Source organism: Oncorhynchus gorbuscha, linkage group LG18 (assembly GCF_021184085.1).
Source record: "Oncorhynchus gorbuscha isolate QuinsamMale2020 ecotype Even-year linkage group LG18, OgorEven_v1.0, whole genome shotgun sequence".
Taxonomy (NCBI): Eukaryota; Metazoa; Chordata; class Actinopteri; order Salmoniformes; family Salmonidae; genus Oncorhynchus; species Oncorhynchus gorbuscha.
In genome coordinates this window covers 45,312,972-45,329,456 of record NC_060190.1, presented here as the reverse complement: position 1 = coordinate 45,329,456, position 16,485 = coordinate 45,312,972, and the positions used below count along the sequence as shown (strand labels likewise).

The 16,485-nt window shown below is 42.9% G+C and overlaps 1 protein-coding gene across 1 annotated transcript in view; it reads left to right on the top strand.

The window, feature by feature from the left end:
• LOC124003670 (potassium voltage-gated channel subfamily B member 1-like) overlaps positions 1-4,133 on the top strand; it is a 75,582-nt gene extending 71,449 nt beyond the window's left edge. The window contains exon 2 of the mRNA XM_046312174.1: positions 754-4,133. Within this exon, the coding sequence (XP_046168130.1) occupies positions 754-2,646 (1,893 nt within the window). The 3' untranslated portion in view covers positions 2,647-4,133. The remainder of the gene's footprint in view (positions 1-753) is intronic.
• Positions 4,134-16,485: the final 12,352 nt, after the last annotated feature.

Here is a 16,485-nt window from a genome sequence, read left to right as displayed (position 1 = left end):
AGCTAAGACTACCGTACAAAGGTGGGAGGCAGGGGCGCTCCAGTACAGTAGGTGGCTAGCTAGGATACCGGTAAACAGTGACCTTCGCCCCACCTTTCGGGCACTGCTTTCCTGCAGTTCTGATAATGAGGCCAGGTGCTTAGCAGGCGGGAGCGAAGGACACTGTCTGCTAGCTAACACTGTGGTACACATCAGGTGGGAGGCGGGGGTGATACCGGTGTCTAGCTTGCTAGGTCACCAGTAGACAGTGGCATTTGCCATCGAAAAACTCAGATAATACCAATATTTTAATCGCATATCAGGGGAAATCCAGAACATCAAAAGTGTTACACGAGCATGAGGATGACGTGCTAAAGGGGGAGCATTCATGCATGAACAAATGGGGTGCTCGAGGGAGGAGGGGGGTTCAGACATGAATGCTCAGCCAGGCAAATAAATCATATTTATCTTTAACCTTTTTTTCTCTTAAAAAGCTGGTAGTCCTGATATGACAGTAACCTTTTCATAATGTTCAGGAGGAATCAGTCAGAGAGCTAAATGGGTCATGAATTAACCATATACTTCAGGCGTCAGCCTCACAAAATGACTGTTATTATTTGCCGCAGCCATACTCAAGAAGTTTAAAGCGTTGTTGAAAAGTAATTTTGTCCCACAGTTGGATTCAGACAAAAAAAGCGTTGAAATTATTTGGCATTAATGTTCTACATGTCAATGCACTGACGTTTGCATGTTGTCTTGGTTGTGTTTCAACAGGTCCTGGCCATCATCTCCATCCTCTTCATCGTGCTGTCAACCATTGCCTTGTCTCTGAACACCCTCCCGGAGCTGCAGGACATAGACGAGTTTGGCCAGGTGACAGACAACCCTCAGCTAGCTCACGTGGAAGCGGTGTGCATCGCCTGGTTCACCATGGAGTACCTTCTCCGCTTCATCTCCTCGCCCAGCAAGTGGAAGTTCTTCAAGGGTCCACTAAACATAATAGACCTGCTGGCCATCCTACCCTACTACGTCACCATCTTCCTGACTGAATCCAATAAGAGCGTTTTACAGTTCCAGAACGTCCGGAGGGTGGTGCAGATCTTCAGGATCATGCGTATCCTCCGTATTCTGAAGCTGGCCAGGCATTCCACAGGGCTTCAGTCTCTGGGCTTCACCCTGAGGAGGAGCTACAATGAGCTGGGCCTACTCATCCTATTCCTGGCCATGGGCATTATGATCTTCTCCAGCCTTGTCTTCTTCGCCGAGAAGGACGAGGAGGACACCAAGTTCAAAAGCATCCCGGCCTCCTTCTGGTGGGCTACCATTACTATGACTACGGTGGGGTATGGGGACATCTACCCAAAGACTTTACTGGGTAAAATTATTGGGGGTCTATGCTGCATAGCTGGAGTGTTGGTGATAGCCTTGCCCATCCCCATCATCGTCAACAACTTCTCAGAGTTCTACAAGGAGCAGAAGAGGCAGGAGAAGGCAATCAAACGGCGGGAGGCCCTGGAGAGGGCCAAGAGGAACGGCAGCATCATCTCCATGAACATGAAGGAGGCGTTTGCACGCAGTGTCGAGCTCATGGACGTAGTGGTAGAAAATAATGGAGAGAACATGGGGAAGGTGCAGGACAACCACCTGTCACTTAGCCACAGGAAAGAGACTCCCAAGAGGACCACCTCAGAGATGGGCTTCACTCAGTCATTAGAGCCCAGCTCACCAGACAAAGCCCATCCCGCCAGCCCTCAGCAACTCAACGCTCAGAAACTGGAGGAGATGTACAACAAGATGGCTAAGACCCAGTCTCAGCCTAACCTGAACAGTAAGGACAAGGGGCATTTGTCTAAAGCGCCCAAGAAGAGAGACGAGATAGAGATGGGTATCATCCCCACAGAGCCTGCCCCAACCACAGACATGAGGAGCATGTCCAGTATTGACAGCTTCATGAGTTGTGCTGCTGACTTCAACGAAAGTGCTCGCTTCTCCCACAGCCCCAGCACCATTGTTCCAGGGAGGGTTAGCACCAACCCCGTGCTCGAGACCACCCTGGAGCACGAGGCCATGGTGTCCCCCCACAGCACCACCAAGGTCCCTGGAGGACGAGGCTCCAAGCACGGCCTGTTCTCTGACAGCCCCCGGGGCCTACGCTTCAGCAACCCGCTAAAGAACCGCTCCCTCAAGGTCAACTTCAAAGGCGGGGACGCAGATCCTTCCTCCTCCTCCTTACCACAGGGGCCAGGGGGCGGGGCCCTCTCAGATAGCTCTGCCCTCTCTGCCCACTCCCTCATGAGTCCTGAGGTGTCTGTCTACACCACTGCCAGCAGCAAGACTCCACCCCCTGAGACCCTGATCCCGACAGTCTTCACATTCCATGACGTGTCCATCAGTAAGTTCATTGATGCTGACACGGACGAGGAGGAACACCTCCATGATAGCTCGGGTACAAACGCCTCCCAGAGGCTTCTGGGAAAAGCCAGCCCCAAGCTCAGCTCCTACAGCAGCCACCACCGCATGGCCAACCACCTGGAGGGCTCCCAGAGAATGCTGGGTAACAGTGTGTTCCCCTTGGAGGCCCAGTCAGGTGGGGGACAGGGGAATCATGTGCTCTCTCGGGGAGAGAGGAGTCATTCAAACACCCATAATGAGAGCGAGAGCAAGTGAGGTAGGGGAGGGAATAGATAGTACAGACAGGACCCAAACAGGAGGACATTGTGCATAACTCTGCAGATCTGGTCACACACTGTAGATTTAGGCATTACTGAATCAGCATTGTGCTAAAAGAAATGTTGTTGATTTCCTTGTGTTTTCTTCCTCAAAACTGGCCTTAGTTATATGTGACTATGTGTATGCATAGCGTGCACGAGTGTTTGTATGTCTGTAGGTGTATGTGTATGCAGGATGATAGGCAGATAAACATACACACACAGTTATGCAGTATTTTATGTATATTGTTTTCCTTTTTTTATAATATAAATAGTATATTTTCTTTGGTCTGTTATTTTATGACTCTATCTGAGAGGTGAACTTTCATCCTTGTTTATCAACAGTTTGGTTCAGCCATTAGAAAGGTAACGGCCACTTTGATTTCCTGTCTGTTTCCTCATTCCCATCACACCTCTGCCTCCCACCTCCCGCCTCTCGGGTAGCACTAACCGCATTAACCGAATATTTTCAATTCTGTACAGGGTATTCTTTGTTGTTTTGTTTGTTTACTTTTTTTTTTTGTTTTTGATTGTGTGTGTTAGGGTTAGGGTTATGTTGAACCCGCTCTCCTTTATATTTTAATACTCTCTCAGATGTGTGGTTGTGGTTGAATGTCATACTTCATATCCAATCACCATTGATACTGGGGAGGGGATAATAGCATCCATTTCAGCTGGATTGAAAGTACTGAAAACACTCAGATTTTCCATTTTAAAGTTCCACATTTGTACAATTGATAATACTGTACGAGCATATAACTCAACAAGAACATGAAAAAAGAACACACTCATTGTGCAAAAAGTTATATTTTTAAAATATATTTTTAGAATGGTATATTAGAAGAATTAATTATACTAAATTCATAGATTTGCATTTCAATACATTGTTTTATTTTAGAGAGAATATTACAAGATAATGAATTTGTATTTTTTGCTAGTAGTTAGGGTAAATGTTTGTCCTTCTATCCTTCGTAAATGTGAATGACTTTGTATAACACTCTGTTAAATCCAGGGCATCTTTAATCATATCATGGACCCACAAAATGTTATTAATTCATTATAACAACAATAGTTTCAAAACAGCAGAATGTCCGAAATATTTCATGAAGCCTTGGACAAATTCAAACACAGCAGAGACGAAGGGAGAAAGGAGGAGTGGAAATACGGAAGGGGGAGATGGTAAGATGGCACACAGGAAAACAGGACAGGAAGAAAGGATAGGGAAGAGGGAATCATGATCTCATTGGATGACTTCCACACTATGGATGGTAGAGCTGGGGACCAGCTGCCAGAATTCACAACAAGCATCATATGGCTACTTACACAGACACTGACAAACACAGAGCCACTCACATGCTCATACGCATGCAGTCAACACATGCTCATACACATGCAGTCAACACACGCTCATACACATGCAGTCAACACATGCTCATGCAGTCAACACATGCAGTCAACACATGCTCATACACATGCAGTCAACACATGCTCATACACATGCAGTCAACACATGCTCATACACATGCAGTCAACACACGCTCATACACATGCAGTCAACACATGCTCATACACATGCAGTCAACACATGCTCATACGCAGTCAACACATGCTCATACGCATGCAGTCAACACATGCTCATACACATGCAGTCAACACATGCAGTCAGTCAGTCAACACATGCTCATATGCATGCAGTGCAGTCAACATGCATGCTCATATGCATGCAGTCAACACATGCTCATACATGCAGTCAACACATGCTCATATGCATGCAGTCAACACATGCTCATATGCATGCATACACATGCTCATATGCAGTCAACACATGCTCATACACATGCAGTCAACACATGCTCATACACATGCAGTCAACACATGCTCATACACATGCAGTCAACACATGCTCATACACAGCAGTCAACACATGCTCACAGGCATGTTTTATGTGGGTTCAATCTAAACTTAACCTATCCCAGTACATATCATAGGTAGTATCTGATACAGACCACATTTCCAGCTCAATATATCCACTACCCTCATACACTATACAATGTTAAAGATACAATTTTAATTTAGCCTTTAAAACACCCGGCTAAACACTCAATATAGAGTGAGAAAAAAGTGTATTGTTGACTTCCATTGTCCTATTTTTCTATTGTCAGACTACATGCAAATATATAGGTATTTCTGTGCCTCTGCCAGTAACAAACTTGCTTCCCTCCCCATCTCCACTCTGAAAAGTCTGTCACTATAGCCTCAGTTTAATAGAGCTCACATGACAATTCAATAAAGTGTAAAGCAAATAAACACAGTGAACTGGGTCACCATGCTGTCAGGGTGTGGTATTAAAGCACACCAACACCCAGACACGCAATACACACAACACACACACACACTGGTAGCACACAGAGACACACACAGCAATAGTGTGCTGCCTAATAGACTTAAATAAATACACACATAATTCTGAATAACCAAAGCCAAACACAATCACACATGAGGGCATGGCCTACTAAAGAAATATACTATCAAAAATTAAAAGAGATCCCTAGGGGGGGGGGGTAGGCTGGTGTGACCAACCATTTAGTTAGTTACAGTCAGATGATGAGAGTACAGTTGGGCAGAGAGCTGTCTGTTCCTCCTGATGTCTGTAGCTATTCCTGTGGACCTCAGGCCCTAGTCCAGCCCCACTTTATATCCATAGCCAGTCCACTATTAGATGATTTTATCCCTAACAATGGAATATTGGGCCATTTAGTCTGTATTGGAATGAATTGAATAAGCATTACAGAGCATTGTAGGACACTTGACCTCTGAACACACACCCGGTAGAAAGACCATTACCCCCTGACTTACCAGAGCAGCATTACGTCCTTTAAGACACATCTTAAATATAGATCACTTTATCATCTATGTTCATGCTTTTCAAAGGGAAGATGGCTATTAAATCAATAGAACTACTGTACCGAGTCAAGGAATAATGCCTGTCTGTTTGGTGACTCAAACACTGAAGGGTTATTTTGAGTGTGTTCCATTCTTCTGTGTTAACACAAAACACAAGAGTGTTTGTGATCATTTTTGTGTATTTCCTACTGAAAGGGTTGCACTCTTGAGCATGTTTGTGTATAATGACAATGTGCAAATGATGGTTGTTTTGAGGCAGGTTTTTGGATTTGAATCCATTTCTCTGGTTCCATAAATACCAGTCTGGGCAGGGCAGTGGAAAGATCAGGCCACCAACAAAGTCGCGCAGGTACACATGTGCCTTTGGCAGTTCAAGTCACAGAGTTCTTTGAAAGTAAACGTTTTAAAGTGTAAAGTGTCAGGGAAAGGTGGAATTGGCATTTACAAGAAAACAACAGGCCAGGTAAAGTTGTGAGAGGGTTCCGTTGTGGGAACTGCACATCCATGGATAAGTTGCATTTTAGAGACAAGAGGGTAGGCCTACATTGTTCTCTTATTGCAGGGTGTATTATTATTCTCATAAAATTATATTATTATATACTTGCTTCATCCGTCACAGATTACTTTGTCAACTGTCCCGTTCTCTATAGCTGAAAGTCCTCGGTGGCATCTAACCTTGAAGTCCGGTTCAGTTCTCAAGCCCCCACATTTGGTAATTGCTTCAGTGAGTGGGCCCCTAAGTAACTACTGATTATGTGCATAACATCAAGGCCCAACACCCCCTGTATTAAATCCAATACAAACTGAATTCAGACAAATGATTCATTCAAAAATGAATTTGGATCTTTCCTGTGTTAGTAGTCTTCTAGGTCTAGGATATTGATGTATAACAATCAATACATTGAAACAAAGTTGGAGATGGGGAAATGGGAGGATATATGCATAGATCATACGAAAGTCAGGGTCTCCTTCCACAGAAAATACTACAGCAGAGCTCATTCACACATGGTAAAGTCAAATTTAACAATCAATCAATCAAATGTATTTATAAGCCCTTTATTTATTAAAAATAAATAAAAAATTGTCACAGAGTGCTATACAGAAATCCAGCCTAAAACCCCAAACAGCAAGAAATACAGATGTAGAAGCATGGTGGCTAGGAAAAACTCCAGAGAAAGGCAGGAACCTAGGAAGAAACCAAGAGAGGAACCAGACTCTGAGGGGTGGCCAGTCCTCTTCTGTGCCGGATGGAGACTATAAGAGTACATGGCCATTTAAGGGTCAAATAATACAGATTTCAAACCACGCATAATGGTGATCATGATTCCTGTTTCTCTTTTACACTCTGGTGTTGGATGAACTTCTATGATTTTTTTATTGTGGCTTTTATTTGTTTTTGTTTCCCATTTTCTTTTATTATAAATAAATGCGCTCTATTGGACCCTGAGCTATGTCTTTGAAACGGGCCTCCTACTTGGCCAAACCAAACACACGGACTCCAGACAGACTCATTAATAACATTCTTACTACATGGTTGTAAATATGATGTCCCCAAAAGCACAATTGATTATTTATTTGATTCATGAATTTTATTTCATCATCACCAACTACCAAACAAACAGATGCAGCCAACTGCTAATGCTCCACAAACTGAACAGAATTATCCCCCCTTTTCCAGAGAATGTATCCTCCCCTCCGCTCTCTCACGCAGCCCTCTATGCTGTCCTTTTAAGTTTCATGCTTCGTTTGGACCAGTTTACTTTCTAGGCTCTTGTCTCTGTTGTGTTCTGTTGTTTGACGCATGTAGCGCTACCAAGTTGTGACACAGAAACTGTACATTTCTTGTACATAGCAAAAGCAAAATGTCTATGATCTTTTTGAATCAATGTTCTCCCTTTACTGACTGAAAACGAAATACAAGTCCAGAATGAAATATCAGTCTCTGTCTGTTCTTGTTGGTATGTATTTATAAATACATCAACGCATTTCAAACAGTGTCCAGTTCTACTAAAAACTGTGAGGAACTGAATGATATTTGCGTTAGATGTTAAATGTATACAGTATCTGCTATCTAATAGCGTCCTCCAGTGTCCGAGATCTACATTGTCAAAGCATACACTCAACGAGTGAAATATTTTGGCCTCTCTCTCTCCGTATCGCTATCTCTCGGGCGGTCAGTCTATTCAATAATGCAAAGAGGGAATTCCAGACCTCATTCTTTTTTTCATTCACATTTTATGAAGCAAAGCCCTGCCCTGGAATCACTGCATTTCAGCCATGCCACTAACTACGTTTCCATATATAGTTTTTATGTGAGTAAATTCATACCATATTTTTTAAAAAAAAATCACGACAGTTGTGATGGAAACAGGAAGTTTTGGTAAAATTTCACAAATAGCGACAGATAATTTGTTCATTCGACATTTTTGTGTGGGTAAACTTAATTACACCTTTATGCGCAAATATTGATATAATAACCATCATATCTAAGTAAACTTGGAGTCACACGGTGACATGGTGTGTGGTTCTCCCACTACAAATCGGGAAAACATGCAGTTTATTAGGCTACATATTAAATCATTTATGATGAACTTCACCGCGTGGCGAAAGTGCACGGTATGAACTTGATGCTCCTTTCCAATAAATGTTGAGGTGAGGGTCTTATTATGGTGACATGATGATCGATGCTTGACTGCCGTTTGACAAATACAAATATTGTCACTCTTATCCAAGGGTGAAAGTAGATTTAATTTGACCTCCTTTGTGTGCACGCGCGTGGTACAAAAAAAATGCAGCTGAGCGGCCCTGTACGTTCTGCCGCCGTAGGCGAGACAAAACATTGCCACCCCCATTCTATCCCGGAAAACTATAATAGTGTACAACAGCCGCAAGCAATAGATTTGTCCTTCGGCCATTTTTTTCTCGGCTAATAGTAGGCGGAACAGAACATAATAGCAGCCCACTTCATATGCATATGCTCCAAATTAAACAGAATTTTAACACATCTGGTTGGTAGGCTGTACAATGTCAATAAAATATCCTACTATTTTCAATCTGATTACAGTGATAAAATCCCCAACGTCTCCATTAAATACGTTTTTTTGTGCGTTGGTTGGGAAAAACAGCTTGCTATAAAGAGAAAATGTCGCTCTGAAAAAGTCTCAGAAGAAAGCAGAATAATGAAAATAGAAGATCCAGGGAGGAATGGACAGAGAAATAGGCATTACCATATTTCTCCAATGCCAAACCATAATGTCTCGTTTGCTATGAAGCGGTTGCTGTTTTCAAATCGTTAAATATTAGACATCCTTACAAATCTAAGCATGGTACTTTCAAAAGTTACTTTTCCACCCAGAGGCTCTAACGACGCAGACAAATTTAAGCTTCAACTGCTGCTTTACCCAACAACAGAAGGGCTTCCCTAAAAGCTGCCTGGGTTTAAGCATCTTCTCTTTTCAGAAAGTGAAAAGCTCAATTAGTAGGGACAGAATAGCAAAGTACATTTTTGGTCTTCTCGAATATCGAACGCTGCAGCTCAGCTTCAGAATGTCAGAGACGAATCAATAAATCTCCATATTCATCAGTCACGTCTTTTGTGGGCATTAAAGCTTGTTTCCAGCATGAGGCATCACGGAATTAAGCATTGTAGAACGCTTTATATTACCTGGACCCTTTTTTTTTTTACATATATATATATATATATATATATTTTTTTTTATTTAAAGATAACAATAGTTATTGTTTTTTTCCCTTTTCTTTAAGAAAGGTTATGGTATACCCTCACTCAGTTTGAGCCCTGGTTTTAACTAAACACACTAAACACCCCTCTCAGACTTTACGGAGTGCATGGTGACAGTATTGGAGGATGTGTCTATACTGACAAATCTGTGGATAGCATAATTGCATCTGTAATAGGCTCAAACAAAGCCTTCTTGCTGTTAGTGAAGTCGAATTCAAGTTAAGACAAGTGTTTAAATGTATTACTTTCAGCACCTTTTACTGTCCATCGCTGTTTGATTCTGCCGCATCCGCTCCAAAGCTGATGTCTGCCCGTTTGCCTTTTTAGTTGACTTTCTCCTGCACTCTCTCCTTATTATTAATAAGTTAATGATTTAAAAAGTTAATGATTTAAAAAGTCTCATGACATTGTAATACATTTGGTATCCAGTGTATGGGCTGCAGAAAAACCTCATAGGGTACTACTACTCTTTCTACCCTAGGCTACATCATTTATGTTAAATTAATTTCAACTCAAATCAAATTGTATTTGTCACATGCGCAGAATGCAACAGGCATTCATACCTTACCGTGAAATGCTTACTTACAAGATCTTAATCAACAATACAGTTCAATACAATAGAGTTAAGAAAATATTTACTAAAAAAACTAAAGTGAAAAATAAATTTGAAAAAGTAACACAAGAAAATGACATAACAATAACGTGGCTATATACAGACTGTTACTGGTACCCAGTCAATGTGTGTGTGTGTGTGTGTGGGGGGGGGGTCATTTGTAAAGTGACTATGCATAGATAATAAACAGCATGTAGCAGCAGTGTAAAAACAATGTAAATAGTCTGGGTGGCCATTTGATTAATTGTTCAGCAGTCTTATAACAGGCGGTGATGCAACTGGTCAGGATGCTCTCGATGGTGTAGTTGTAGAACATTTTGAGCTGTAGAACTCTGGAGCTCTGCCAGAGTGACCATCGGGTTCACCTCCCTGACCAAGACCCTTCTCCCCCGATTGCTCAGTTTGGCACTGTCAACTGTGGAACCTTATATAGACAGGTGTGTGCCTTTCCAAAACATATCCGATCAATTGAATTTACCACAAGAGGACCAATCAAGTTGTAGAAACAACTCAAGGATTATCAATGGAAACAGGATGCATCTGAGCTCAATTTTGAGTCTCATAGCCAAGGGTCTGAATACTTATGTAAATAAGGTATTTCAGTTTTTTATACATTTGCAAAAATGTATAAAAACTTGTTTTCGCTTTGTCATTATGGGGTATTATGTGTAGATTTATGAGGAACATTTTTATTTAATCCATTTTAGAATAAGGCTGTAATTTAACAAAATGTGGAAAAGGGAAAGGGGTCTGAATACTTTCTGAATTCACTGTATACCATTTAGTCATTATATAGGCCATTTGGGCATGGTTCCCAGATTTTGGGGTTTGGAACCTGACTTCCTATGATCATATGTAGCAAATGGACATAACACCCCGATTTGGTACTTTAATACTTACATGTACCATTTGAATGTTATATATATATTTCGACATGGTTCTCTGACTTTTGGTTTTGGAACCTGACTTCCTATGATCATATGTTCCAAACTGACATTTTTCCCATTTGGAGAATTTAATGTGACAAGAGGACATTTTGCCCATTTGAAGTATGATATGCCTGACATGGACATAACATAGGTCTTATGGACAAAATCACATAAAATAAGACAAAACTATATCCATACTGCTCTTTAGTAATGGATCATTGACAAAGAACAAAGAAAATGTGAAAACGGTGCAAAACTTACTTTCAAATATGCTTTTGAAATTTGTAATTTTACCCTTGAGATGTTACTTGCTGTCCATTTGCGTTATTGTTTCTGACGGTAGAGCGCACGCGCCATCTATAGGATTTTTGGTTTATTGCATGGTCCATTAGGCATATGCCATTTGCAATACGTTTTGGACGATCTGCCGTCCAAATCGTTGGTATTTGCTTTTGTGTATATGGTTTGTCCAATGGCAATAAGTTGCCATTCATTTTTGCCAATAAAGTATATGGTTTTCAATACCATAGCACAGAAAAGCAACAAATAAAGCTCGACTTGCACTGGGTCAGTTGTTCGCTCTGGAGTTTGCCAAAGAGGGTTTTGAGTTTGAGCTCTGGGACTGCAACACCGCAGCCAACGAGAATGCCAAGCTTGCCCGGGAACTGGGGGGCCCAGGCGCACACCTACACGGTCGAGCTTTCCCGCTGGTTGAATATTAGAGACCACTGAGCAGGTGCGGCGCGAGGTCGGCGATGTCACCATGTTGGTGAACAACACCGGGGTGGTAGGATGAAAGCTGCTGGAGTGTCCTGATGAGCTGCTGGAGAGGAAGCTCCTCGTCAACTGCCATGCGCTCTTCTGGGTGAAACTACAGAAATTACCTGCACCACATTAATTTCACATTAAATGCTCAGATAAAATGTCTGTGTTAGAAATAAAATCAGAGAGCATCATAATATAATATATAATATTAATAATAATATATAAAATAATAAATATATATATAAATATATACCATTTAGCAGACGCTTTTATCCAAAGCGACTTACAGTCATGTGTGCATACATTCTACGTATGGGTGGTCCCGGGAATCGAACCCACTACCCTGGCGTTACAAGCACCATGCTCTACCAACTGAGCTACAGAAGGACCTAAAGCATCTCTTTGAATGACATAACTCGACCATTATACTTGTGCACTGTGTGCAATTGTGCAGACAGTGTTTGCTCACTGAAATGTGAAAAGTGGAGTATGTAACGTCAGTTGATGACATGCATGCCTCTTGAATTCAAGGCATGCATGTCACCTCAGACTTATTCACTTACCCCTGCAATCCAAAATGGCACACCACCAATTATGATGGAATGTGAATCTTCTTAGTCCCGTGCTCAAAAAATGGATAAGCTCCAGAAAAACAAATGTCTATTCATCCTATTACATGTTCCTTTCTTTCATGTTTGACACCTCACCTCAGAATGACATGTATTAAACAGTGGCCCAGGGTTACTGCAAAGGTTTGGGGATGACTGGTTTTACCCCTCCATTCAACAGACAACAAAGGATTTTTCTGCCTCAGATGAAAGCTAAGAACCATGGCCACAGTTGTCCAACTGAATGTATTCACTCTTCCACATTTACCCCAACACCTCTAAATCAGAGAGGTAGGGGGGTCAGCTCAAGGATTTGATACAGCCACCTGATTACTGGCCCAATGCTAATCAACACATTCTTACCTTGTCAGCTCAAGGATTCGATACAGCCACCTGATTACTGGCCCAATGCTCTAACCACTAGCCTACCTGCTGCCCCAATTCAAAGTGCCCTGGGGAAGTGCCCTTCAGCACTGCCTGTGTAGAGGTGAGACTGGAGCACTGGACATTACTTGGTTTCCTCTTTATGCTTAAATGTACTTTTAATGTCTGTTGGTTTGTTGTAAACCATATCAGATAAGATGAATGATCACACAATTTGTCATGCATCTATTGATGTTAGAAACGCCCTTCTGTTCGGTTGGTGCCTAGCCAAACTCGGCTAGACATTTACATTTAAGTCATTTAGCAGACGCTCTTATCCAGAGCTACTTACAAATTGGTGCATTCACCTTATGACATCCAGTGGAACAGTCACTTTACAATAGTGCATCTAAATCTTAAAGGGGGGGGGGTGAGAAGGATTACTTATCCTATCCTAGGTATTCCTTTTCAACCTCTCCCTGACCGAGTGTGTAATATCTAAATGTTGAACTGAACGAGTGTGCTCGCTCGCATACATTCAACCTTCGCTTGAAAATACCTTTGCTTGAAATACAGTAGCCAGTATACACTTCCTCAAAATATAATTAATCTATGATAACTCAAGAACATTATTCATTTTGGCCTTTTTTTCAGAGGATATCTTAGTTGCACAATTTTAAATCTAACTAGGATGTTTGGTGCAGTATTTCTGAAGTGAAAAATGTGCATGAAAATGAGTTGTCTATCATTAAATGACAACAAACACTTCATCAAAGAATCCCTACTGTTGACCAATCACCGACGAAGGGGCGTAGACTTCGGCTTCCAAACTTTGGCTTGCCTTGAGAAATGTTTTTGTGTGCACGAACAGCCAAAATAAAACTTTACGAAGTCCAAAATGTCACAAATATCATAATATATTCACAAACTGTTCTGAATGAGAATGCTTTCATCGAGATTTGGTTGGGCCACCCTGGCTAGACTAACTTGTCAGATCATCATTTTTAGATTGATAAGTATTATTGAGTGACTGTCAGTGACTGACAAAACAAGACAAAAACTGCTGATCCACAACCAAACTTGAAACTTGCGCCTTGTATATTCTACTATTCTAACTCTCAACAGTCCCTCCCAATTTGTAAAAAATAATTTGGGGTCAGGGACCCTCTAGCAGCCAGGGTCCCTAATGTCACTTATGCCTGGAGCCGACCCTACTCGGCTGCTCCACACCATAGAGGAACAAGCAAGAGTTATTTTGCAAACCCTGTCAGTAATGTTTATAGGCCAACAGATGTAGCACTCTCCCCTTTTCACCCCTCAGGACTACTGTGCAAGTAAATTTGGGGCGGTGGGGTTTCATTAAACCATGGTTTTCTGGCAGAAGAGGGCCTGGACGGCATCAAAACCACAGGTCTGTCCTTATATTGTCGACACTGGTATGTTCACTGGCTGCGAGATGATAGTTCCACAATGATGCCATGACCTGTGCCATTGAACCTACTGCATCTATTTTTGCTTTCTGGCACGCTCAACAGGAAGGAGCTGCAGGGTTTAATTCCCCCTGGACACAGTGCAGACAGCCTTGGCTGCCATCCTTGGGGACAAGCACATGATCTTCATACTATGCTTTATGTGTTATTTCTTATATTAGTACCCCAGGTCATCTTAGGTTGCATTACATACAGTCGAGAAAGACTACTGAATATAAGATCAGCGTTAACTCACCATCAGTACGACCAAGAATATGTTTTTCGCGACGCGGATCCTGTGTTCTGCCTTTCAAACAGGACAACGGAATGGATCCCATGCAGCGACCCAAAAAAACGACTCTGAAAGAGGGAAATGAGGCGGTCTTCTGGTCAGACTACGGAGACGCAGCCAGCGGGTTTCTCCACGCATCGCGCCGACAGAAACAAACATCTTTCTGGTAAGAAGAGGGGCGGGGGGCGTATGCCTCATGTCTAACGAGACATGGTGTGATGAAAGAAACATACAGGAACTCAAATCCTTCTGTTCACCTGATTTAGAATTCCTCACAATCAAATGTAGACCACATTATCTACCAAGAGAATTCTCTTCGATTATAATCACAGCCGTATATATCCCCCCCCCAAGCAGACACATCGATGGCTCTGAACAAACTTTATTTGACTCTTCGCAAACTGGAATCCATTTATCCGGAGGCTGCATTCATTGTAGCTGGGGATTTTAACAAGGCTAATCTGAAAACAAGACTCCCTAAATTTTATCAGCATATCGATTGCGCAACTAGGGGTGGAAAAACCTTGGATCATTGTTACTCTAACTTCCGCGACGCATATAAGGCCCTGCCCCGCCCTCCTTTCGGAAAAGCTGACATTACATTACATTTAAGTCATTTAGCAGACGCTCTTATCCAGAGCGACTTACACCACGACTCCATTTGTTGATCCCTGCCTACAGACAGAAACTAAAACAAGAAGCTCCCACGCTGAGGTCTGTCCAACGCTGGTCCGACCAAGCTGACTCCACACTCCAAGACTGCTTCCATCACGTGGACTGGGATATGTTTCATATTGCGTCAGATAACAATATTGACGAATACGCTGATTCGGTGTGCGAGTTCATTAGAACGTGCGTTGAAGATGTCGTTCCCATAGCAACGATTAAAACATTCCCTAACCAGAAACCGTGGATTGATGGCAGCATTCGCGTGAAACTGAAAGCGCGAACCACTGCTTTTAATCAGGGCAAGGTGACTGGTAACATGACCGAATACAAACAGTGCAGCTATTCCCTCCGCAAGGCTATCAAACAAGCTAAGCGTCAGTACAGAGACAAAGTAGAATCTCAATTCAACGGCTCAGACACAAGAGGCATGTGGCAGGGTCTACAGTCAATCACGAACTACAAGAAGAAATCCAGCCCAGTCACGGACCACAAGAAGAAATCCAGCCCAGTCACGGACCAGGATGTCTTGCTCCCAGGCAGACTAAATAACTTTTTAGCCCGCTTTGAGGACAATAAGTGCCACTGACACAGCCTCTTCACTGCAACTAAGGTGAGTAAGACATTTAAACGTGTTAACCCTCGCAAGGCTGCAGGCCCATACGGCATCCCCAGCCGTGCCCTCAGAGCATGCGCAGACCAGCTGGCCGGTGTGTTTACGGACATATTCAATCAATCCCTATACCAGTCTGCTGCTCCCACATGCTTCAAGAGGGCCACCATTGTTCCTGTTCCCAAGAAAGCCAAGGTAACTGAGCTAAACGATTACCGCCCCGTAGCACTCACTTCAGTCATCATGAAGTGCTTTGAGAGCCTTGTCAAGGACCATATCACCTCCACCCTACCTGACACCCTAGACCCACTCCAATTTGCTTACCGCCCAAATAGGTCCACAGACGATGCAATCTCAACCACACTGCACTAACCCATCTGGACAAGAGGAATACCTATGTGAGAATGCTGTTCATCGACTACAGCTCGGCATTCAACACCATAGTACCCTCCAAGCTCGTCATCAAGCTCGAGACATTGGGTCTCGACCCCGCCCTGTGCAACTGGGTGCTGGACTTCCTGACGGCCCACCCCCAGGTGGTGAGGGTAGGCAACAACCTCTCCACCCCGCTGATCCTCAACACTGGGGCCCCACAAGGGTGCGTTCTGAGCCCTCTCCTGTACTCCCTGTTCACACACGACTGCGTAGCCACGCACACCTCCAACTCAATCATCAAGTTTGCGGACGACACAACAGTGGTAGGCTTGATTTACCAACAACGATGAGACGGCCTACAGGGAGGAGGTGAGGGCCCTCGGAGTGTGGTGTCAGGAAAATAACCTCACACTCAACGTCAACAAAACTAAGGAGATGATTGTGGACTTCAGGAAACAGCAG